Here is a 26,749-nt window from a genome sequence, read left to right as displayed (position 1 = left end):
GGTTGGCCTAACATCTTCTACCTGTGTCTTCACAGGGTCTTCCCTCCGTGCATGTCTGTGTGCAGATTTCTTCTTCTTCTTCTTCTTTTTTTTTTACAAAGACACCAGTCATATTGGATTAGTGCTCACCCTAATGTCTTCATTTTAATTGATTACTCTTGATTCCTCTTCAAGTTCATATCTCTAAATATAGCCACATTCTCAGGAACTGGGACTTAGAGGTCCAACAGATACAATTTGAGCGTGACACAGTTGACACCATTAACAGTGTCTTGGTTATGGTCCTTGCACAGAGCTTGGAGACTAATCAATGTTCAATGCCTTCTTGGTGTCCTGTGCTAAAACCTGGGGTTGGTGTTAGAAAATTGTAAGTTACAGAGTTAGGAGTTTGTGATTTTGGGGAGAAAAGAACAAATAGATAATATAATCCAATGTAAAAACAATAATGAAGGCAAAATAAAATGCAAAACAGTATGAGAGAGAGAAATATCATTTAGGATTCTACCTTCCATAGATTTGAGTTAGAAAGCTTGAAGTTCACAGTGCATGGCAGTATGATCTTGGGCAACTTAACTGGCTTTATAGCCTCATTTAGCTCATCTGTAAAATGAGGAATTGCTCTCCTTGGTTTTTGGAATGATTAAATGAAATAATGTATAAAAGTATTACCATAATAAAAAGCAGTGCAATACTACAAATAATTATAGAATGGCATGAGTACTAAATAATCAAAATGAATGCACTGACCACCAGAATGATGGTTGGCTATATGGAACTGATATGGCTCTGTTGGTGTCTACCACCTGACCATATGCTTTGTGGATAGATTTACTAGGGTCACAGTACATGTGGATTTCTTTCCTTTTCTGAAACTCTGTGGTGAGAGACCTTTCCCCAGGAACACTTAGATTCAGCAATGTGGTGATTCATACTTGGATATGCGGAGGATCGTAGTTGTGTGGTTATATGTGTTTGAGAGAGATATCTTCATGTATCAGAACTGGAGGTTTGGAGATGGGGGACTGTAGTTTCAAAAATGTCTTCCTGGATTCTGTTACTATCTCCCCTTTTTTCATCTTACCACCAAAATACATCTAAAACATTTGCCTATAGTTACTAATGCAGGTGATACTTGCTGTAGCCCTTACTGGAAAATTAGACAAGGAAATGTAATGGCACTGCAGGCAGGGGGATCATGAACGTTAAGCACAAGGATCATGATATGTCCAGGGAATTGGAGGTGCTATGATTTAGTGACTGAAGAATAAGGTGTAAAACCTAAGGGGTTGGGGGTGATCATATGCTGCCCCATGTAAAATAAAGGGAATGGGAATCCCCTAGTGAGGACTTTATAATACTGAATTATCTGTTGAAAAATGCTTAAAATGCTTTCTTGCCAGTGTATTAGAGTTCTTCAGAGAAACACAATAAATGAGATGTGTATACACACAATAAGGAATTGGGTTACATGATTATAGGTTATCAAGACTGACAAGTCCAAAATCTACAAAGCCAGTATCCCAGTTCAAGTCCAAAGGCCAGCAGACTTGTGTGGAATCATAAAGAGCCAGGTTTCAGTGTAAAGCTGTTACACAGAAGATTCATTTCTTACTTAGTGAGAGGGTCAACCTTTTGTTTTATTTGGGTCTTCAAGTGATTGGCCCACCCATATTAGGGAGAACTTTACTTAGTTTACAGATATAAATGTTAAACTCATCTAAAAATACCCACAGCAAACACCCAAATTGTGTGTGACCAAATATCTGGGCATCCTATGACTCCATCAAGTTGACAAAGTTAATCACCATAGCCAGTAAAGTAAAATCAAGTTGCACATTATTTTTGGCATTATTATTAATTATTGGCAATCATACGTATACTTTGGCCATTTAGAAGTTGTCATGCATGGGGAGGAAGATTCCACTCAAACTGAAAATTTTGAGTTTGTTAATGCTTACAGCTTTTATACTAACCTATTGATTTCCAAGTTATGTTCCAGTTTTTTATGTTAAGTCCCTTTGAGAGCTGTGTGACACCAAATGTGATATATAAATCAAATTATTCAGTATAAATTTGAGTACATGTTTAAAATGATTTTTTAGGGGGATGTACCCTACTGGTTTAGATATCAAAATATTTCCTCATATGACACAGGTGCCTTTTAGAAAGATTTTTTAAAAGTTGTTTATAAAAGAGGGTAGTATGAAGATTGAAACTCAGAATAATATTAGTCATCAAATTGACTGGACAGGTATGATTTAATTTCAGTGGTTTTCCAATTTATCCTTAGGTTGTTTGGGGGGAGAGAACAAAGAATAGATTCTTGCATAAGTGTTTTTATGATTCTGGGAAGTCAAATGATTTTATGGTTTTTTCCCCCCAGTGCTATTGTTTTTCTTTTAACCTCTAAAAACTTCTAAGAAGTGCTTTATTAATAGTTAGAACAGTAGATTAAGAATTCTAAAGGCTTCTGTTTTTCTTTTGATTTCATCATTAACCTCAAGGAAGTTGTTAAATACTTTGTTTGCATTGAGAAATAATAAGGATTAATCATATTATGTTGATAAAGTGTTTTGTGCTTCCTGAAAAAAGTGAATTTAAAATATGTGCATTTTCTCCCCTCTTCCTGAGTTGAGGAATACTAGAATAAATGTGGATTTGAGGAGGTACAGTTTATTTGAGTTCTGTTCCTATAGCTACATTCCTTCTCATTTTAGCCTTCCATCTGCATGGCACAAGTCCGTCATAGAAGATGTCTTTTGTTGATAAAGATCTTAAGTACATCAACATTGTCAGTTAAGGTTGTCAGTGTGTGTTTGTGGGATCATTCATAGAAATCATATAAGATGCTTTAACACGGGGCTTCCCAGGTGGCACAGTGGTAGAGAATCCACCTGCCGATGCAGGAGACATGGGTTCAATCCCTGGTTAGGGAAGGTCCCCTAGAATAGGAAATGGCAACCCACTCCAGTATTCTTGCTTGAAAAATTCCATGTGCAGAGAAGCCTGGTGGGCAGCAGTCCATGGGGTTGTAAACAGTTGGACATGATTGAGCCACTGAGCACAAACACAAGATGCTTTAACCTAGGTCTGGTGGACAAATTAAGACATGAATAATTAGAATTAGAAGGTATCTATTTTAGCTTTAGAAGATTTCAGTGGTGAAAACAGGGTACTATTTATTACTTAAGATGTGTATTCCAGGACTTCCCTGGTGATCCACTGGTTAGGACTCTGTGCTGTCATTCCTGGGTCCCTGGGTTCGATCTTTGATCAGGGAACTAAGATTCTGCATGCTACCTGGCATGGGCAAAAAAAAAAAAAAAAAAAAAAAAAAAGATGTATTTCATTACCACACAGAGCTACTGCGTATTTGGTGAAACTTTGAAACTTGAAAAAAAGTGGGGGAAAGTTGATAGGGATTGTTTATTAAACTCTGAAAGGTGAAGACCACAAGACACTATGTGGAATTAGAGGTAGGCCATATTTTGATAACATAAAAGGAGTCTTAATTTATATCTTACTGAATGTATATGACCATAAAAGCATTTATTCTGTGAATATTTATCGGGGATGTACTTGTACAAAGCATTCTGCATAACTTTACATATGTTAACTCATACAGTCTTCATTAATCCTCCTATAGGATCTTTTATTATTCCCATGTCTTCTTTTAGATACTTATAAACTCCTTTATTGGGCTTCCCTGATGGCTCAGTGGTAAAGAATCCACTTGCAATGCAAGAGACGCAGGAGATGCGAGTTCAATCCCTGGGTCAGAAAGATCCCCTGGAGGAGGGCATGGTAACCCACTCCATTATTCTTGCCTGGTGAATCCCATGGCCAGAGGAGCCTGGTGGGCTGTAGTCCATGGGGTCACAAAGTGTCAGACACAACTGAAGCGACTAAGCACAGAACAGACTCCTTATATTAATAGAAAAAATGGCTTTACATAGAAATTGTTAGTTCCTTTTCTCATTTCATACATGTAAAATGCTGTCAAAATAAGATTATATTATTTTTAGAATCTTTTCAGATAAAAAAATTTGTGTAAAATTTTGAAAAACTGCATTTGCCTCGGCAGTTTAACCAATATCAGACACCAAGAAGTGACTCATACCTGTAATTGAAATATAAACATGGCATTTTATTCTTATGGTATTGCCCTTACAGTATTGAGCAAGAAATGGCTAAATTGTAAACCCCAGTGAGTCATGCAGATCAGTGTAGGAGTTGGGTGGATTTGGGTTTCTTTAAAAGTTTCACACCCCAAATATCAAAGGGAAATGAGTAACTCAGCACCTTTTTTTCTCACTAAACTTTTCATTCTCCAATGACCACAATATGCACATGATAGAAAACTGAAAAAGTACCCCCAAATGATTATACTCAAAAAGACTTATACCATTTTGGGGGAATTAACCAACTATAGTAGGTAATTTGTGTGTTTTTAAAGATACAGAAACCTTTTTGATTCTCACAATATAGCAAATTAGTGCAGTGAGTAAGCTGAGATTTTCACCCTGGCTGAGCATCAGAATCACTTTTGGAGCTTCAGAAAATAGAGGCAAGAACCTTGTTGGTTGAGTTATACACATATGTATTTTAAAAATATAAAGGCAAAGCAAAAAGGATACTGAGAGTTGATTCTTGTGTGCAACCATGGTTGAGAACAAGTTGAACCTAGTTTAGACTTTAAATGACCACAGCCAGGCAGAAAATTAATCATTGTTGGTGGTAAAGGACATTGATATGGACTGTAGAAACTGTAAGAAAGTGGCCAACCAGGACAGACCTCTGTGTAGAATATAAGTGAGAATTACTGAGATCAGCAGACAATACAGAAACCACATGATTCACTTTGTTCATTATTATGTTACATTGTCTTGAATCTAGGTCCTTATTTATGTTTTGCTCAGTTGATCTTTAATGAACAGAGAGGAGAATTTATTAAGATATAATTGACCTAAAACATTTTAAGTTGTACATGAAATACAATCATATTTGTTGATTGTATGTATTGTGAAATGATTACCACAATAAGGTTAGGTAACAGATCCATCACCTCACTTAATTAAAATTTTAGATGAATTTTAAAGTCTCTGACTATATGTATATGTGTGTATATAAATTTTTTTAATTGTGTATTGTTTGTTTTGGGGATTTGAATATTTATTTTATTATACTTTCAAACTTAAAAGATGTAAGAATAGTGCATATAACTTCCATCTGTCTTTTATGCAGACTGAGTGAAAGTCACTTGGTTGTGTCCAACTCTTTGCGACCCCAAGGAATTTTCCAGGCTGGAATACTGAAGTGGGTAGCCATTCCCTTCTCCAGGGAATCTTCCCAATGCAGGGATCGAATCCCAGGACTCTCCCGCATTGCAGATGGATTCTTTACCAGCTGAGCCACCAGGGAAGCCCATGAATACTGGAGTGGGTAGCCTATCTCTTCTCCAGGGGATCTTCCTGACCCAGGGATTGAACTGGGGTCTCCTGCATTGCAGGTGGATTCTTTACCAGTTGAGATACCAGGGAATCCCTTAAAAGATGTAAGAATAGTGCATATAACTTCCATCTGTGTTTTAGGCAGATCAGCATTTCACTGATTTTTTACATCTTACCCCTGTTGCTTAATCGTTTCTCTATGTGTGAGCTCCCTTGGGCGTGCTCATGCTTTCCTTTGCTCTTTCTCTCTCTTTCCTGTCTGCATTATGGAATTGTGAATTAATTAGTTGGTGTTTTAAGCTGCTAAATTTTTGACCACTCATTGCACAATAGCAGACTGATAAAAACAATAAAAATTAATAACCCGTGAGTCAAATGAGAAATCACAGTGGAAATTAGAAGTGTATACAGTGAAAAAAATGAAAATGAAATAATTTAAACAACTGAAAAATATCACAAAGCTTAATGTATATAATTAAGCTGTTATTAGAGGCAGCAGTAGCAGAGGAAAATTTAGAGCCTTAAGTTTTGGTCCTTGAACAACACGGGGGCTGGAACCTCACCTTACACAGAGTGTAAAATTTATGGGTAACTTTACAGTTGACCTTCTGTGTCTGAGGTTCTGCCTCTTTAGATTTAACCAGTCACAGTTGTGTAGTACTGTAGAATGTATGTATGGAAAGACTCCATCTGTTAGTGGATTCTCACAGTTTAAACCTGTATTGTTCAAGGGTTGACTGTGTTAGAAAAAAGGAAAAGCAGAGAGCCCACTATTTAAGCATCTTTTGTAAGACATTAGAACAGTGAATTAAACCCAAAGATAGTGGAATGAAGAAGATATTGAAGAAAATAGTAAGGATTCATGAGTTAGAAAATAAGCCTAAGACAGAGTCAATAAAACTTTCTTTTGAAAATGTTAATAAACTTGATAAAACCTTGGCAAAATTCAACATGAAAAATATTGAAGGCTCAAGTAATTATCATCAAAAATGAAAAGAGAGCATTGGTGCAACTCATAGACATTGCAGTGAGATGTTGTAAATCACTTTGTTGGTCATCTTAAAGTGAAAGTGTTAGTTGCTCAGTCATGTTTGACTCTTTGCGACCCCATGGATTGTGGCCTCCCAGGCTCCTTTGTCCATGGAATTCTCCAGGCAAGATTATTGGAGTGAATAGCCGTTCCTTTCTTCAAGGGATCTTCTGGACCCTGGATTCGAACCTGGGTTTTCCAGATTGCAGACAGATTCTTTACTGTCTGAGTCACCAGGGAAGCCCTGTAATGAAATACTGTAGCCTGGGTGGATTAAACAACAGTGTATTTCTCACAGTTCTGGAAGCTGGGAAGTCCAAGATCAAGGTGCCAGGAGATTTATTTCCCAGATAAGGGTTCTCGTCTGGGCTTGCAGAATCCTTACATGGATGAGAGAGGAAAATCTGATGTCTTTTTCTCTTTTTATGAGGGCACTAATCTCATCATGTGGAAAAGGCAATGGCACCCCACTCCAATACTCTTGCCTGGAAAATCCCATGGACAGAGGAGCCTGGTGGGCTGCACTCCATGGGGTTGCTAAGAGTCGGACACGACTGAGCGACTTCACTTTCACTGTTCACTTTCATGCACTGGAGAAGGAAATGGCAACCCACTCCAGTGTTCTTGCCTGGAAAATCCCAGGGATGGGGGACCCTGGTGGGCTGCTGTCTATGGGGTCACACAGAGTCAGACATGACTGAAGTGACTTAGCAGCAGCAGCAGCAATCTCATCATGGGGACTTCACTCTCATGATTTTATCTAAACCTATTTACCTCCCACAGACCCTGCCTCTTAATACTATCACATTGGGGGTTAAAGCTTCAATATGAGTTTTGGAGGGAACATAAACATTCAGTCTACAGTTTTATGCTAAATGACTTAAATTTAGATCAAATGAACACATTCATAAGCAAATACAACTAGGAGAAGTCTATCCATTTAAGACATGAATCTAACTGAAAATGCTACTACAAAAGTAGTTGGCTTTTACCAGTGAATTTTACAAAACCATTAAAAAGAAGAAATAATGTCAATTTATGTCAAGCAATGTTAATTTCATGGTGACTGCAGCCATGAAATTAAAAGACACTTACTCCTTGGAAGAAAAGTTATGACCAACCTAGACAGCATATTAAAAAGCAGACATTACTTTGCCAGTAAAGGTCTGTCTAGTCAAGGCTATGGTTTTTCTGGTAGTCATGTATGGATGTGAGAGTTGGACTATAAAGAAAGCTGAGCGCCAAAGAATTGATGCTTTTGAACTGTGGTGTTGGAGCAGACTCTTGAGAGTCCCTTGGACTGCAAGGAGATCCAACCAGTCCATCCTAAATGAAATCAGTCCTGAATTTCAACTCAAGGACTGATGCTGAAGCTGAGACTCCAATACTTTGGGCAGCTGATGAGAAGAACTAACTCATTTGAAAAGACCTGATGCTGGGCAAGATTGAAGGCAGGAGGAGAAAGGGACAACAGAGGACGAGAGGGTTGGATGGCATCACTGAATCAATGGACATGAGTTTGAGTAAACTCTAGGAGTTGGTGATGGACAGGGAGTCCTGGTGTGCTGCAGTCCATGGGGTCACAAAGTTGGACACGACTGAGCAACTGAACTGAAAGGTTGTTGCTGAACAATGAAAAGATCAGGAAAAGACGCTGGGATTCTTGGCCTCCGGAGGAGAAGAATTCAATCTGGGGCCTGAGATGAGGCTTGATCGCTCAGAGCTTTTGTGTAATAAAGTTTTATTAAAGTATAAAGGAGATAGAGAAAGCTTCTGACAGACATCAGAAGAGGGTAGAAAGAGTACCCACTTGCTAGTGTTAGCAATGGAATTATATACTCTCCAATGAATCCAAAGAATGTCTGGATGTTGTAAAGACCTCACCAGACCTACTCCCATAATTTACATTTTAAGATAACAGGATTAGCCAGGTTTAATCCAGAGACTGTCCTCAGGCAGGATACATTATCCTAAGCAATGTAGAGGAAAAAAAAGTTTGTCCTTTCTTCCTCCTTGAGAATTCCAGACCCCTCTCTCCTTGGAGACCCCTAGACTTCTGATCAACCTGCCTAGGTAGTTCTGCCTCAGAACTGAACTGAACACATTTTTCCAGAAAATAGAGAAAGAGAGAACAATTTTCCAATTCATCCTATTAAGGCAGTGTAAATGTTTAGTAAAAATCTGACAATGACCTTGGAAGAAAAAAATTACAGGCTAATTTTTATCATAAACATAGGAGCAATATTCCAAAGATTGTATTATCAGATTAAAACATTATGAGTTAGAAAAAAGGAGATAAAATTTTATTCACAATTGACATGTTTTTATATGTAAAAAATTGGAAATAGGTTGTAAACTCTTAGAATTTATAAGTGAATTTAGCACAGTTGCTGAATACAAAAACTGTATAAAAATCTTAATGTATTTTTGTGTATCAACAAAGAGAAAATGTAATAAAATATTATTTGCAATGGCATCAACAAAGTTGTTTAGATATTTAGCAAAAATTACTAAAGGACTCTGTATTGGAGTTTATAAAGCTTTGAGAAAAATTTAGGAAGATATTAATAAATAGAGAAATATATCATATTCATAATTGAAAACCTTGATATTTTAAAGGTGTCATTTTTGAATAAAAGGAGGTGATTTTGAGCAAATTTATTGTAAAATTTATCGCAAAGATTCACACACCCCCCCCCCCCCCGAAAAAGCTTTCTTTTTAGAACAGCTGACACATGGCATAAAATTAATATCATAGATTTTGAATTACTCCATTTTATTTATGCGGTTGATCTTTGGACAGAATGGGTATTAGAGGCACTGACCCTCCAGAAAACTGAAAATCCACATGTAGTTTACAGTTGGTCCTCCTTGTCTGTCGGTTCAACAAACTGTGGATTGTATACACTGAACTAAGGACTATACTATTTCCTGTTGAAAAACTGTATAAGTGGATCCTCTGCAGATAAAACCCATGTTCAAGGGCTAACTGTACTTCATTTTTGAAGGGAGATAATGTCCATTTTAATTTATTGTTGATTTACACTTGATAGGGCTCGGAATTTGGTAAAGGATATATGATGCAATAAAGAAGGGATATCTGCATATGTTGTGTTTTGTTTTAAAAAATGTTGTTTACGCATTATTTTATAAATTAGTAAGAATTATTGTGGTGCCATCATATTCATTGTATATGTAGTGAGTTACTTGATGCTTACACATAAGATTTTTTAGTATGTGAGAGAAACATTTGGAATAGTAATCAGACTTTTACTAGGATGTTATAAAGTCCAAATATTTCTCCAAATATTTGAGAGAATATAACACATATTTGAATTAACTTGGTTTTCAAAAGCTATTGCTCATATTATAGTTACAAGCAATAACTATAACCTTCTGATCTAAAGCTTTCAGGACTCTCAAGTGTTCAGGACAGCATGCAGCCATTACATTCTGGCTTCACAGCGTTCATTGCTGAATCAGTCCATGTTTTTTTAAGTGCTTATTGTATCTTATCAAAATCTTGTATCTTATCACAGAAACTTCATGCTTATAATCTTTCTACCCCCAAAACATTAAGTTTTTTAAAAAATCTTGTTTCTCTTCATAGCTTTCAAAGCCCCTTGCTTCCACTAAGCAAAGCTTACTCACCTTTCAAGAGTGAACCCCTAGCTCATGTTAGTATAAAGAATTATATAATATTATCAACCAGTTTATCTTTCTAATCACAGTGATGCTCCATAGTACTTACTATCTTGACCATTCATTTGTGTTCTTAATTGTATTTAATTAGGCTCCTTGCTGGAGTCCAGCTCCAGCAGCCAGGGAATCAGCCTGAAGGGGTGAGCGGTGTTGGCGGACAATGATGTAGCCTCTGACTCATAGTACAGAACTACATGTTTATTTCAAGCTTCAGATTTTCTTTTATACTTTGACAAAAGCATTAGGTCAGAGGTTTGACATTTTTAGTTTTCCCCACCCAGATTTATTGTCTCCAGAAATCATTGTTGTCCTACAGAGTTTCTGCTTCAGCGATTCTCTCAGAATCCGCTTTACTATCTATTATCTACTTTCCCTTATGTTTTCTATACTTAACTTGTGATTACATTGTAACTCATGCTACATTCCTCAGTTTATTTCTTATCTTTCTAAATCCTGTTTTCCTCTAGCATCTTAAGATCACTCTCTCCTAAAAAGGGTTCTAGCTATTCTTAATTATTCCTAAACCCTAAACTCAGCAACCGGTCCCATCACTTCATGGGAAATAGATGGGGAAACAGTGGAAACAGTATCAGACTTAATATTTTTGGGCTCCAAAATCACTGCAGATGATGACTGCAGCCATGAAATTAAAAGACAGTTACTCCTTGGAAGGAAAGTTATGACCAACCTAGATAGCATATTCAAAAGCAGAGGCATTACTTTGCCAACAAAGGTTCGTCTAGTCAAGGCTATGGTTTTTCCTGTGGTCATGTATGGATGTGAGAGTTGGACTGTGCAGAAGGCTGAGCACCGAAGAATTGATGTTTTTGACCTGTGGTGTTGGAGAAGACTCTTGAGAGTCCCTTGGACTGCATGGAGATCCAACCAGTCCATTCTAAAAGAGATCAGCCCTGGGGTTTCTTTGGAAGGAATGATGCTAAAGCTGAAACTTCAGTACTTTGGCCACCTTATGCGAAGAGTTGACTCATTGGAAAAGACCCTGATGCTGGGAGGGATTGGGGGCAGGAGGAGAAGGGGACGACAGAGGATGAGATGGCTGGGTGGCATCACTGACTCTATGGACGTGAGTCTGGGTGAACTCCGGGAGTTGGTGATGGACAGGGAGGCCTGGTGTGTGGCGATTCATGGGGTCGCAAAGAGTCGGACATGACTGAGCGACTGAACTGAACTGAAACTCAGCAAACTTCTTTTGCCATAAACATTCCCTCACAAACAGGTCTCAGAAAATAATCCTTCCCATGGCTCATCCTGGGACATTCTTTTTAAAGGTCCTTGAACAAATGTCAATGGTTATTTTATAGATTATTTTCTGGGCACAACTGCAGAAGGCTTTGTGCTTTCTCATGCTTCTCTCAAGCACCTTAATATTCTTTCCAGCCAATTCAACCAAAGAAAGGAAAGAACAAGTCAGAATCACAAGGCCTAACTCCTTCCTCCTGGGGCCATGCCTGCGAGATGAGGAGAGGGATTTGGGGCCATGTCTCCATTTTGTCAGTAATGCCTAACGCGGCTCCCGACAGCTCCTGTATTTAAAACTTTTTATTTTGTGTTGGGGTACAGCTAACTAACAATGTTGTGATTCAAGTGAACAGTGAAGGGACTCAGCCATACATACAAAGGTATCCAATTCTCCCCCAGGCTCTACTCTCTTCCAGGCCGCCAGATTACATTGAACACAGTTCCATGTGCTGTGCAGTAGGTCCTTGTTGGCAATCCATTTTAAATATAGCGGTGTGTGTGTGTCCATCCCAGACTCCCTGACTATCCCTTCCCTCCATACCCTCAGCAACTGTAAATTTCTTCTGTAAGTCTGTGAGTCTGTTTTTGTTTTGTAAATAAGTTCATTTGAGTCATTTTTTTTAGATACCACATATAAGGGATGTCAAACAATATTTCTCCTTTTCTGTCTGACTTCCTTCACTCATTATGACAATCCATAGGTCTCTTCACCATTGCTGCAAATGGCTTTATTTCATTCTTCTTAATGGTTGAGTAATATTCCATTGTATATATGTACCACAACTTCTTTATCCATTCCTCTGTTGATGGGCGTTTAGGTTGCTTCCATGTCTTGGCTCATGTAACTTAACAGTATAGACATTTTCAACTTGGTTGGAGTCTTACTGATGGGTGAACACAGTCCTTAAAGGATAAAATGATTTTAAGATATTATAATTATAGCAGGTCTATTTTCAGTATAGAAGTATCCTCTGAATCCATTTAAATTACTGTGCCTGTATTAGTGTTCTTGAATTTGTAGGATGTAAAAGAGTGAATGTAAAAGAATGTTTCACATTCTTTTACAGTAATTATTATAAGGTAGACAGCATGATAGAAAAAGCACAAGGTTTGGAAAGACCTGGGTTTAAGTTCCTTGTGATGAGTAAAAACAGGAATTATAATACTTAGCTAATAATCCATATTTATTTTGAGCCATTAAATGGGATAATGACTATGAAACATTAGAAACTTTCATAGGGAAATCCTTGATGTTCGCTTTATGTCAGATAACTCTTTTCATTTTAGGGCTGTATAATAGCTGTATATTTGTGTGCTTAATTTCTTTGGATTTGGATTCTTTTTCTTCTAATCATAACCCTGTGATCTTGGGCAGGTTACTTTGTTTCTCTGAAGTAAAGTTTCCTTCATCTGTTACATAGATTCACAGTAATACTGTTTGCAGGATCATCATGAGAATTGCTGTGAAGATAGGGTATGACTCTTGGGACATATAATACTCTTGATAAGTGGGAAGTGGATAGTAATAGGAAGACCATTAACTGGTGACATTATTTTAAATGGTTTGTCATTCTCAGCTTTGTTTGGACGAATCATTAACTATTGCTAGAATAGTGTTTATAGAAAGACTGTTATATGGAGTTACCAGTGTAAGAAGCAGCTGGGTCAAGTGTTAAACCTACTTTGATTTGGGACTCCTATTTAAAATAAGGCTTTTTAAAAAAGTCCTTGACGTAATACCTTTGAAATATTTTCTTAAATTGGTAGTAGTAAAGCCTTTTCTTAGTATTTTATATCTGCTATAAAGGAGGACTGTGTATATTTTGTGAGAGTGTATCCAAGGTTTACCAAGGTGACTATCTCTATGTCATACAGCTTATGATTTTAAATTATATAATTTCAAGCCTTCCACATTTGGAGAATATCTATTTTTGGCTATTTTAATGTGCAATAATAGTTAAAGAGGCAGGAATTTAATTGAATTGACTGAACCTAAAGGAATGGCAAGGAAAATGCTGTGTGTCATCAGGGTACCTGATGGCACAGTGAACTGTATGCAGGAGCTATCTGATGGCCTAAAGGGAGGATCTGCTGCAGAGAAGGGATTCTATCAGATCCTGGGAGATTCCTTGTAAATGCAGAAGGATTGAAGTCGAGCAAAATAGCCGTCACCTCCAGTTACTCTCTTCACATGTTTCTGAAGATCTCTTATTTCTGTTGCTTACATGATGTCCCAGTTATCCACCCACAAAATGTTAAATACATAGATTTACTGGCTTGGTTGGTTAATGAGTCAAGAATAGGTCACTTCACTTGGCCCAAAGCCTACAACCCCCTATTCAGTACTTATGAATAGCAGGTTAGTATAGGTTTCAGTGTACTAGGACTTTGTTTCATAATCTGTTTGAAGCTTAAAATTTTATCTCTTTTTTATTTCAGAAAGAATTTCACAAAAAGTTTGTGTAGTTATGGACACAAAAGAAGATGAAGAACATGTAGGTCATTGTCTTGAAGAAATGCTAAAAACTGAATTAAATGTAAGTATTCAAAGATCCAGTTTGATAAATGATATTAGATTGCCACATACTTTAATTGTACAAAGATGGCTTCTTTTGGAAGGCATGAAAATGCTTTCAAGCTAATTTTCTTATTTCACTTTAACAAAATTTTTTGTTTTTCCTACACTTTTGACTTGAAATACAGTCCATTCCTTTCATCTGCTCTCTTCTGGTCTTCCTCCCTAACTTCATCCTCTGAGCTCTGTTTCTCCTTTAAAATTTAGAGTCAGTGTGACTTCTTTAGAAAACCCCCCTGCCCTGGTACACTTGGGCCCCTGTGAGCTTGACACTTGTCTTGAGAGCCAGTGTCTAGTGCATTCTTCATACTTAACTAAAATTCATTGAAAACAAGAAGAAAATAGATTGAGAAAAAAAAGAGACAAACACATTTGCAAAAGATAGGATAACTGTGATACTGAAGAGGTGACTGTGTATTTCTTGCTGCCACCTCCTTTTTCTAAACTGGTCAATGTCCAGGTTAACCTCATATTTAATATTAGGGTTAGGAAATGCAGAAGTAGTAGTGGGTGTGAGGACGTGTACAGGAATTATGTACTACTTTTACCCATAAGGACATCCATTATTTTTATGATCATCTTGTGTTTTGAAACGTTTCGCTTGCCAAACTGATTTGTATTAAGTTTTCCACAATTTTCTTGTTTTCATTAAATTGTGTAATTGCCCAGGTTTATGGTCAATGTATGAGGACTTTTTAATAGCATACATAATTCTAGTTGAAAGTAAAAGGAACCAGTTTATTTTAGTAGGCTAGTTTTATCATGGTAACAGTACAGAGAACAGGCTCTGATATCAGGCTGCTGGTGCTCAGATGTCTGTTGTATTGCCTAATTTTCTTACCTTAAATTGAAAATGCTAATGATATCTTCATTGTAAAGTTGTTGGGACAGTTGAACTTTAAAATTGTATTTTAATGCACTTAGAAAAGCATCTGCCATATCATAAGTTTCCAATGAATAGGGACTAAAATAGACTTAACAATGATGAGTTGAGATGAAGGTGTGACAATATTAAGTAGTAAATCCTTGTTTTTGTCATGTCCCTAAGTCCTGCCTCACTCTTTGAGACCTCATGGACTGCAGCATGCCAGGGCTCCCTGTCCCTCACTGTATCCCAGAGTTTGCCCAATCTCATGTTCATTGACGGCATGTCCAAGTAGTAAATACTACTAGTTTCCAAATTTCAGTCCTGTATTAAATCCATGAACTGCTAAATACATAAATTCCTGAAATGTGTAAACATTTAGTGAATCATCTGGGATAATTTCTGGAATGTCAGTTTTTAACAAGGTCGCCTCCGTGGTTTTGATGGCAGTCGGTGCTAAATTCTACCAGTAGCATTTGGAGCAACAATCTAAAGCTGAAAAGAAATGGCAGCTATCTCAGCTGTCTCTTGAGTTTGACGGTTATATACTACATTCTTCTTTTCCATGTTGCTTCTATCTGTAGACTTTAGGTATTCTACTTCTGTTGTTGGAAATTTTAGCACCTTGTTCTTTGTTTTGTGTCTTGAATTCACTGCTAAGAATCTGTTTCTAAATTCTGTGCCCTAATTCCATTGCTGTATCCTGGGGGATATTTAAGTGTAGATAATTTCCCATTGTCTGACCTCCTGAGGCAATAGTTTGGACACTGGCAACATTTTGCCTGAAAAATAGTCTTCTACTCTTGGATAATTTCATTCATGCTCTACCCACTCAGTGCAGAAACCAATAGGATGGGACCCTGGAAGACTGTGACTGGAACTCTGGCTATCAACCCTTGGTTTAGAAAACTGGGTTCTAAAAATGGGTTCAGCACTCTTGTTGACCACCCAACTGTTGGATCCTTTGTGACTTATCCCTTGATCTTCTCAGTGTTAGATACTACAAAGAGTCCTTTTTGTTAAAAATTGTTGTGGTAGTCTCTTTTTGTTCCTGCTTTTCCTGTATATGTTTGGTAATTATTGACCTAAAACAGACTGCCATATCTTTCTTCAGCAAAAATAGATTTCTTTGGGGGTAAACAGAGAAGTGAAATTTGTGGTCTGCAACCATGACAAGCCACATGTAAGTACCCCCATAGCAAGGGAAGAACACTTTTGTAGAAGGGAAAAGGAAGTCGGGAGGGCTAGAGGGAACAGACAGACCATGGTTTTCCATTTGCTGAGTCCTCTCCAGGAAAGATGAGTGTTTGCTCTTATAGAACAGACTGTAGTAGCAGGTTGTGAGATCTCCCCCCTTCTGGTCTCCCAGCTCTGTTTTAACAGAAATTTCTGTTTATTCATTGCTTGTTGTTTTGTTGTTTTAATTTTTATTGGTGTATAGTTGATTTACAATGTTGTGTTTCTGCTGTACAGCAAAGTGAATCAGTTATACATATATGTATATACACTCTTTCCAAGATTCTTTTCTCATATAAGTCATTACAGATTATTGAGTAGAGTTCCTTATGCTATACAGTAGGTTCTTATTAGTTATCTGTTTTATTTATAGTGGGGCTTCCCATGTAGCTCAGTCTGTAAAGCATCTGCCTGCAGGGTGAGAGAGACTTGGGTTCAATTCCTGGGTCAGGAAGTTCCTCTGGAGAAGGAAATAGGAACCCACTCCAGTATTCTTGCTTGGAGAATTCCATGGACAGAGGAGCCTGGCAGGCTACAGTTCATGGGACTGCAAGAGTCAGACATGACTTAGCGCTTTTTTTTTTTTTATAATAGTGTGTCAATTCCAATCTCCCAATTTATCTGTACCCCTCTTTCCCCTCTGGTAACCATAAGTTTTCTATGTCTGTGACTCATTTCTGTTTTGTTAAGATCATTTGTAGCATTTTTTTTTTAAGATTCCACATATAAGTGATATCATATGATACTTGTCTTTATCTGACTTACTTCACTCAGTGTAACAATCTCTAGATCCATCCAGTTCATTGCAAATGGCATTATTTTATTATTTATGGCTGAGTAATATTCTATTTTCTGTATGTACCGCAACTTTTTATATCCATTCTTCCTTCGGCGGACATTTAGGTTTCTCTCATGCCCTGGCTATTGTATATAGTGCTGCAGTGAACATTGGGGTCCATTATCTTTTTGAATCATTGTTTAAATAATAATATGACATGAAATTTAGGTATACACACAATGGTATATAACTGGCACTGTGTGATTTTTCCCCCATCACCCTAGCTTCTCAGGTCCTATCCTCAGTTCCAGTGTCTGTTATTTTCAGTGCTCTTCATCTGTCTGCCTGTTGGGTCTCATGTAGATATGAGTTGCCATCATCCTAACTGTGCTGAAAAATAAATACTAAGGCTATTTCTTAACTTCTGGCTGCAATGTTTTATCTTCCTTTACTTTTGCTCAGTTACTCTCAATGCACATATTAAAATTTCATAGAAAACTCAAAGCCTGCTGTCTTCTCTCTTTCAGCTATCTTTTGTTTCATACATTTCTTTACTTGGATACCATGATCTTTCACTTTAGTGGATCATGGCTGTTTTATCAGTATCTCTAATTCTCTTGTCCTTCTATTAAGACCTGTTTTGTAAAACCTTGTTCATGTTGTCAATTTAACTTTTCACTTCTCTGAGCCTATATTTCATCTAAATACTGCTGGAGAAAATTACACAGAAGTGCAGATTATTGTCATTTAAAAATAATAGTTTTCATTCTGCAGTGAGCACTGAATATTGTAAAGTAAGCGTACCATGATTCCATCGTCAGCTCCCTGTTCTCCTCAGTGGATGTTTTAAACTTCTTCCTCTCTCCTTAAATGTCTAACCCAGGTTTCTTAATGTCAGCACTATCAGCATTTTGGACTGTATTTTGCGAGGAACTTTCCTATACCTTATACAGTTTAGCAGCATACCCGTCTTCTACCCACTAGATGACAGTATTTTACCCTCTGGTTGTAGCAAGCAAAATGTTCCCAGACATTGCTAAAGGTTGCATGGAAGGGGTAAAATCACCCTCCAGTTGAGAATCACTGGTCTAACGCAACCATTCGTACCTCCACTCTTAGATATGATCTTGTCTCTAGCTTCAGAGTGTAATTACATACTCAAATATGAGAACATTCTTATCTTCCAAGCACCCGATCTTTCAAGAATCTTGCTTCTGTAGCCATCTTTTCATTAAAACTATTTCTTCTCCTGAGATTTGATTTTGCTCTTCTCTTCTCCCTCCCCCACTGATACATGTTCCTTCCATTAAAACAAAAACAAAGAAATAGTTCTAAATGCAAGGTTACCCTGTAGTAATCTTGCATAATTTTAGGATCATTTATCTTCTTGTTCCTCAATCATCACACCCTGGCTTCTACACCAACCATCCATGGGAACTGCTCTCAGTTAGGTCCTTAGTGACCGACTGTTCTATGGGAAATCCATAAGATCTTTATTGGCTCTTACCTTATCTATTGTACCCCTTGACTCTCTTGTATGATACTCTTTTTCCTAGAAGGACTCTTATCCAGTGGATTCTGTAACATCTTGTCTTTCTTATTAAACTTTTCATTTTTGGTTTCTTCTTCCAAGTTTCTTTTGCAGGATTCGAGATTCTATTGATGATTTTTAGATTTTTCTACATAGATAAGTGTATTTCTTTAAAAAAAAAAAGTTGATGGCTTCATGTATCTTTTATTTGCTAGGGACACAAAATATTCTCTACCCTGAGTTTAACCACTTTCCTGAATGTCAAATCTGTATATTCAATCAAAAGTCCTTTAAATATCGATGATATTTCACATTCACAGATTCTTTTTCCAGCCAGTCCTCCATCTGCTGGGGGTATCAGTTTCTGAAAATGTGTATCATTTACTTAGTTACCTAAACCTTGTGTAAGGTATGACTCATTCTCTATCTCACTCATGAAGCAAATCAAGTTCCAAAGCACTTGAATTCTACCTCTCATTATCCTTCCTGTGTTCCTTTGCTCTTGATTACCACGGCCACTGTTCTATGCACCATGGCTCTTGTCCAGATTATTGTAACAGTCTGTTAACTCCCCACCAGCCTTCAGTGTTATTCTTCTCAGATTTATTCGTTATGGGGCTGTTTGAATGATTATAAACTGTTTATCTTATGATATTATCCCCCAGTCAAATCTGTTTCTTGGTTTTCCATTGCTTCTAAAGTAGTAAGAAAGTTCCTTGGTATGTCTCATAAGATCTCTCACGTCTTACTAGTACTACTAATAAAAATAACAAAAACGGCAATAATAACAGCCAGCAATTTTCAGCACTTATTTTGTGTTAGGTGCCATAGCTTTAAATGCCCTTAACAACCTTTTGAAATGTGTACTGTTATCCTTATTTTCCAGAAGAAAGAACTGGGACATAGAGGGGATGTTTAAATGGTTCTCGTTAACATTGCTATGAAGGGGCAGCACAGGTACACGGAGGTGAACTTGGACTCAGGTAACACCAAGTCTATCTTAACTGGTTCCCTGGCCAAAGAGCCCTGCACTCTATAACTGTGCCCTCTTCAGACCAGCTTTACTTTCTGTAGTTTCTCAAATGTGATAGTACTTTCTGCCTCATGGCCTTCACCCATGATGTCATTTCCCCCAGGAAGCTTTTCCTGCTTGTTTTTCTCTGAATTCTGGTTTATGTATCCTTCTCTTTTGTTCTGTGGAGGCTCTACAGCCCCATGTGACGCCTTCCCAAATCATGATGCAGTCTTGAATAAAAGGCGTACATTTATAGAATGTTGAATAGATAAATAAATGAATAGATAAATGGTCATAACTTCTTATTACTAAGCTGAACATTGTCTTACATATTGTACCATGTTTGCTGCATAACAAGTTACCCCAAAATGTAGTGACCTTAATTAACAAACATTTACTCTGTCACAGTTTATGTGGGTCAGAAATCTAGGCACAGTTTAGCCAGGTTCCTTTGACTCAAGGTCTTTCATCTGATTTCAGTCAAGCTGTCTGACCTCTGTAGACTGTCCTCTGCAGTCAAATCTGAAGACTTGATGTGGAAGTGGATTCTGCTCTCACACCTATCTGGTTTTTAGTAGGTCTCAATCACTTGCATATGGGCTTCTCCACAGGGCTGCCTCACCACATGGCACTCAGGATTGAAGGCACAGTGCTTTTGTAATTTAATCTTAGAAGTGACACTCCATTGCGTCTTTCGTATTCTCTTGATTTGAATCAAGTCCGTATGTCCAGCCCACACTCGAGAGGAGGGAATCCTACAAGATTGTGCATATTGGGAACTGTGGATATCATTGTGGGGTGTGTATTAGAGACTGATTATCACAAACTTATTATCTCAAAATAAATCTCTTACTAAGTTGCAAAAAAGAAAATGCCCACTAGTATTGCCATCCTCCTTATCTGTGGCCTGTGAGGCAGACTATATATAGACCTGTGTCTCCTCTGAACATTGGAAATTTGCTTTATTGTACCTAAAATTTCCTCATTGGGAACATTAGCCATCTCAACTATAACTCCCTAGTCAAATAAGTGTGCTGCTGCTGCTAAGTCGCTTCATTCGTGTCTGACTCTGTGCGACCCCATAGACGGCAGCCCACCAGGCTCCCCCATCCCTGGGATTCTCCAGGCAAGAACACTGGAGTGGGTTGCCAGGTACAATCTATTAATATATGGAATCTAGTCTTTAGTACTTAAGTCTACAGAAATTCTGTATAAAAATTGCAGAGTTGATCAGGAAATGCTGAATAGTTTTGGAATCAGTGCCAGACAAGGAACACCAACTAGCCAATACTAATGGCCTGAGGGCATACTCTCTCCAAGGAATGAAGATAATCTCCTGAATTAAATGTCTGTCCAATGTAAGTCAGCCTAACAAATTTTCAGATTCCAACCAAGAGAAAAATTAAAGACTAATTTGTTCATATTTTTATGATGATCAGTCCATAGTATAGCCCTAAAACCTGTTGTATAATCTGATGAAACATACTGAGTAGAGACTGAATTTCAGAAGAAATGAGCCTAATGAAGATATAGCTTGTAAAGTGGAAGTTCGTGTGTCCTGTTAACTGACTCAGGCAGTCTTGGTTGACCTTAAGAGGAGATGTCATTCCTTTCTGCTAAATCTGCCCTGGCTCCTAAATTTGCCTAAAAACTATTAAACCCCACAAGGACTATATCAGAATGTTTTCTGTTATAAACAGTCATACCACTAACAATTATTGAGTGCCCTTCATGTTCCAGAGAGAATAATATGTACCTTAATCCTTTAAAATAAGCCTATGACCTTCCTTCTCATTTTACAAATAAAAATAGGGAGATCTATGGCTTAATACTTTGTCCTAAGATTATGTAACTCATTGACTGTAGGTGCTGCTTGATTCATTATGATTTCTACTACTGAATATTTTTCTAAGAAAAGATGAAAGAAAAGAACTTTAAGTTTGACAGAAGGCTTATACTTAAGGTCAGAAAGAAGTCTCCTTGGGAAAGTAATTAGCAGTTTTCTGTCATTTTTCTCTCCCTTTATAATGGCACATTTACCTTATAGCATTTTCAGCCCATAACTTACAGATGCAAAATGCCGCATATTCTAATATTTTTACCCCCAGAGCTTTTGTCTGATTTTGAAAAGAATATATATAAAGGGTGAAGTCACACTACTGAAATCCAGGCATCTGTAGGGTAGATCCGTGTAGGTGTGGATTCGCTCAGTGCACAATGGGAAGACTGTTTTATTGGCATGAAAAGAGAAAATTTCCTCATGAAACTAAAGGAAGAGATTGGGTATGCTTATTATAATTATCCATGCTAGATTGTGAACCATACTTCAGTGTATTGAATATCTCAACTCAAATGTAATGATACACGCCAAACACATGGAAGAGGTAGCTAAAAGGTGAAATAAAGAATTAACTGAATAGAGAACCCTTCTTCCACCTTCCATTCATGTGCACATTTCACTTTAAGTAAAATTTCAAGTCTTCATTATCAGGCTTGATTTCTTTAAGGAGACTAAAGTATTTCACAGAACCAAGCTACTTCAGAGACAGAGATCTCCAGAAGGTACATCAGGGCAGTAGACAGTAATGGAAGAGACTTTTCCCCTTCTTCCCAACTCTTGTTGAAAAATAATTCATGCTATATACTGTGCTGAGAATAGTAAGGAATTTATAAGTAGGAAAGTTAGTCTTTGATTAGTTTCTTAGTTCATGAATGTCTTTACCAAATATTAAACGCCTATCAAGATTTAATTGCTGGGGCTGGGGTGGGAAGGAGGCTCAAGAAAGTGGGGATATATGTATACTCATAGCTGATTGATGCTGTTGTACAGCAGAAACTAGCATAGCATTGTAAAGCAATTATCCTCCAATTAAAAATAAGAAAAATGAAAAAAAAGATTAAGCACTGGATTTAGGCAGTTGAACTAAGCAAGTATAGTTCCCTATTCTCAAGGGGCATACTGTACAGTTGGGGATAAAACAGTAAACAAATACATAAACACTGTTTAATTACAAATTGTGATAACTATGCTAAGGAAATCTAAACTGTCCTTAATGTAAAAGAGCCCCGGACAGTGATTTACATTGCGAATAGAGAGCAGTAAATGAGAATCTCTTGGCAGATGTGGCATTCATTTAAGGCTAGACTGGTAATGAGGCTTCCCTGGTGGCTCAGATGGTAAAGAATCTGCCTTTAAGAGAGACCTGGGAGACCTGGATTGGGAAGATCCCCTGGACAAGGACATGGCAACCCACTCCAGTATTCTTGCCTGGAGAATCCCATGGACAGAGGAGCCTGGTGGGCTGCAGTCCATGGGGTCTCAAAGAGTCGGACATGACTGAGTGACTAACACACAGACTGTGGTAAGCAGGAGTTAGCTATTTAAAGAGAAATACAGAAGGGACAATATGTGAAAACCCTCAAAGAGTTCCGTTCACGGGCTCCGAAATAAGGCTTGTATGACTGGAGTGGAGGTGGACTGGTGGGAGGTGAGGGCAAGAGACTAGGACGGGTCTAAATGTCGTCTTGTAGGTTTCGTTAGATGACTGTGACTGCTACCAACTCCACTGCAACTGTGACCACTACCATTGCTTATATTTTGTGTTAGAAGCAAAATGAAGTGGTGGAAGACTTCAGCTGCAAATGCCAAGATCCAGTTTAACTAGATTGTTGGCTGTTGCTCCTTAAAAGTAAAATTCTATAGAAAAAGGAAGCATTTAATGTTTTTATACATCACAGTACCCCTAAAATCGCAAGTGTTTTCAACTCAATTTTTGTTCCTATAATAAAAGAAAAGCACCTCCCGAAGAATGCTGATCTATAATCTGAACAAACAAGGACCATAGGGGCTTTTTTGTATTTCGCTTATCCACCCCTACCTGTTTCCTGGAGCATATAATTTAATTATTGTTTAATGTAACCACAAATGACAAACAGGATATAACTGAAAATTATTTGTTTTCCTGGGTGAAAGGCATGCTTTGGTTTTTTAAGGCTGTCTGGGGTACTTAGTTTATTTTTCCTAATGCCTTCAAGGTTCTGTCCAGTGTATGGATCTGTGCCTTTTCTTATAGACCTAACTGAAGTCAGTGTATTAAATAGTAGTCAAACAAGCATCCAAAACAGCAAGTGAAGTAAGAAGAAAAGCAGAAATTAAAGAAATAGAACAAACTCAGTTATCTTAGCATTTTAAGACCTGTTCAAAATAGGGCTGAAAATGGAAAGTGTTAAGTTACTCAGTCATGTTCGAGTCTTTGTGACCCTGTGGGTTGTAGCTCCCCAGGCTCCCCTGTCCATGGGATTCTCCAGGCAAGAATATTGGAGTAGGTTGTCATGCCCATCTCCAGAGGATCTTCCCAACCCAGGGATCGAATTCAGGTCTCCCAGGTCTCTCTTGAAGGCCGATTCTTTACCGTCTGAGCCACCAGGGAAGCCTCACAGATTATTTCTTGCTTATTTTAATACATAACGTAGTTTTAAACAATGTTTAAAATAGCGATTTTTCATTTTTTTGAAGCTGAATGCTGTACAGTGTAATAGTAAAATAACACTGTGAACATGATTTCTTGGACCTCTGACTCTAAACAATGCCAACACAGTTAATTCAGTTAGAGTATGTGGTTTTGGTGTATGTTCAAGGCTATAGAAATTAGCTGAAGGCCATCCAACAAAATTCATTTAGTTTGTTTGGGATGTTAGCCAGATTTTCCGATCAGTTTTCCAGAGGTAGAAAGGTCCAAAGTTACAGGACCTCCTAGTTGCTTGGGATGGTATTAATTATGTTCATGCTCTATTTAATAAAATTAACAGTTTATAATTATATGGATTGTCAAAGTTTTAGAATATGGTTATTAATGAGAGAGTAAGGATAATGTCCCTAAATGGCACTTTCTCTACTTTTTCTTTGTGTATTTAACATGTCTTCACCTTTTGTATCTGTGTATATTTTTGAAACATAGGGACATATTGAAACATTATTTTCCCTAAAGAAACCAGATGGTTAATTTGTAAAAATGATAATCCTTGTCTGGTTAGTCATGAAGTCATTGCACACAAGTTCTAGTTATGTTACGCTAAGTTGAAAACAAACAAGTTGAGAGAATAGCCATTAGTCTAACTTTGGGCATATATTTGTAAAAATCAAGTCTCTTCTTATAATTCAGGAAATTGATTTTACACACATGGTAAATATGTTTAGAGAGAAAATCTTTATAAAAAGCTGAAAAAAATTGCTCTTTTGCATGTAGATTATAGTTTCTAACCCTCAACTGTTGATTTTCATGAATATGTATACACTACTTTTTTCATGCTATTTAAACTGAGATAGAATTTTAAAGCTTAGTCACTAATTTCATTTCATTTTATTGATTTCTTTTTGGTTCTGAATAGAGGATAAGTAATATTTTTAAATAATCGTTTTATAGTTATTAATGTTTCCCAGAATAATTGAGTTTGGCCATGTGTTTCAACTATTTGCATGAAGCATGACTATACTTAGTAACACCATAAAGTAGATTATTCTGTCGTTCTGGTGACTTTAAGTATATAACAGCTCTGAGGTTTTTGTTGTGTTAGGGAAACTGAACCAAATGCACTCCTTTGAACTTGTGGTCAGAATAAATTATCCATGGTATTTTGGTACCTGAGAACTTGTTTTCAAAGCTTTATCCATAGTTGTCTGCTTAGGTTAAAAACCTCTCTTTCTTCTCATTCACTCAGTGACTGTTCACTGCAAGTGAGTCAAAGTCTATACATTTTAACCTGTTATTTCAGACTTTTCACAGTTGGTACTGAATCTTTCGGGCTTCCCTGGTGACTCACTGGTAGAGAATCCACCTCCCAATGCAGGAGACACGGGTTCTTTCCCTAGGTTGGGAAGATCCCCTGGAGGAAGAAATGGCAACCCACTCCAGTATTCTTGCCTGGAATATCCCATAGACAGAGGAGCCTGGTGGGTTACAGTCCATGGGGTTGCAAAGAGTTGGACATGACTGAGCATGCATGCACGTGTATAAGTCAGTCCCAAACTCCCTCCCCCTCTTCCTCTTGGTAGCCCTAAGATTGTGTTCTGCATCTGTGACTCTACTTCCATTTTGTAGATGAGTTTATTTGTATACTTTTTTTTTTAGATTCCACATATAATAAGTGATATCACATAGATCTTATCTAATCATTTTGAACACACTTGCTATATTTGTGGTGTGTTATTTTAAACACCTGTCTGATAAAATACATTTTTTAAAGCACAATTTTAATATTCTCTTGTTTCCAAGTAACTCTACTTAAGTCTTCAAGTTGTTAGAGTGTTATTTCTTTTAATGTCAGCTACTGATTGAAGATTGAAAACCAGAACTATCCATCTAATCCAGGATACTGCAGTTGCTATGTTATTAAAATTTTGGTACATTTCATACATGATATTTTACATGTTTCAATGCCATTCTCCCAAATCTTCCCACCCTCTCCCTCTCCCACAGAGTCCAGGTTCGATGCACGATACTGGATGCTTGGGGCTGGTGCACTGGGACGACCCAGAGGGATGGAATGGGGAGGGAGGAGGGAGGAGGGTTCAGGATGGGGAACACATGTATACCTGTGGCGGATTCATTTTGATATTTGGCAAATCTAATACAGTTATGTTAAGTTTAAAAATAAAATAAAATTAAAAAAAAAAAATTTTGGTACAGATAATTCTTTGTTCTGGGGGCTGGCCTGTGTGTGCATTGTAGAATATGTAATAGCATCCCTGTCTTAGGTGTCCCTGGTGGCTCAGTGATTAAAAAAAAAAAAAAAAAAAAAATCCACCTGCCAATGCAGGATATGCAGGTTCGATCCCTGGGTCAGGAAGATCCCCTGGAGAAGAGAATGGCTACCCACTCCAGTATTCTTGCCTGGGAAATCCCCTGGACAGAGGAGACTGGTGGACTAGAGTCCACAGGGTCTCAAAGAGTCGGGCACAACTGAGCACAGGAACGTCCTCTGCTAAATGGCACAGGTATTACTTTCCCATCCAATTCTGACAACTGACAGTGTCTCCTGATGTTGCTGGGCTGCCTCTGAGGACAGTTCCCCACATTTAAGAGCTGCTAATGTAAACTGTTTTGTTTCATACACACTCACATTTTATAATTACTTGGGGATAAAGCCATATATGTGTGTGGCTTTTTATATATAATTATAATTTCTAATGAATGTATAGCTAATATAATAAACTGTAAACTTTAGACTATTTATATCATTTATAAAACTGGAAGCAGTGTTTTGTGTGGATTCTAATAATTTCAAATTAATGACATTTTGACTAGAAC

The 26,749-nt window shown here is 37.5% G+C and overlaps 1 protein-coding gene across 6 annotated transcripts in view; it reads left to right on the top strand.

Annotated features, from left to right (window-relative positions):
* CRPPA (CDP-L-ribitol pyrophosphorylase A) overlaps positions 1–26,749 on the top strand; it is a 362,372-nt gene that overhangs the window by 144,998 nt on the left and 190,625 nt on the right. For all 6 annotated transcript variants that reach the window (XM_044946504.2, XM_045166361.1, XM_025290931.3 and 3 more), the window contains one exon: positions 13,882–13,979. In XM_044946504.2, the coding sequence (XP_044802439.2) occupies positions 13,882–13,979 (98 nt within the window). The remainder of the gene's footprint in view (positions 1–13,881; positions 13,980–26,749) is intronic.

The sequence above is a fragment of the Bubalus bubalis genome, chromosome 8 (assembly GCF_019923935.1).
Source record: "Bubalus bubalis isolate 160015118507 breed Murrah chromosome 8, NDDB_SH_1, whole genome shotgun sequence".
NCBI lineage: Eukaryota > Metazoa > Chordata > Mammalia > Artiodactyla > Bovidae > Bubalus > Bubalus bubalis.
Note: the sequence above shows the minus strand (reverse complement) of the source record. Positions and strands in the feature narration are given on the sequence as shown.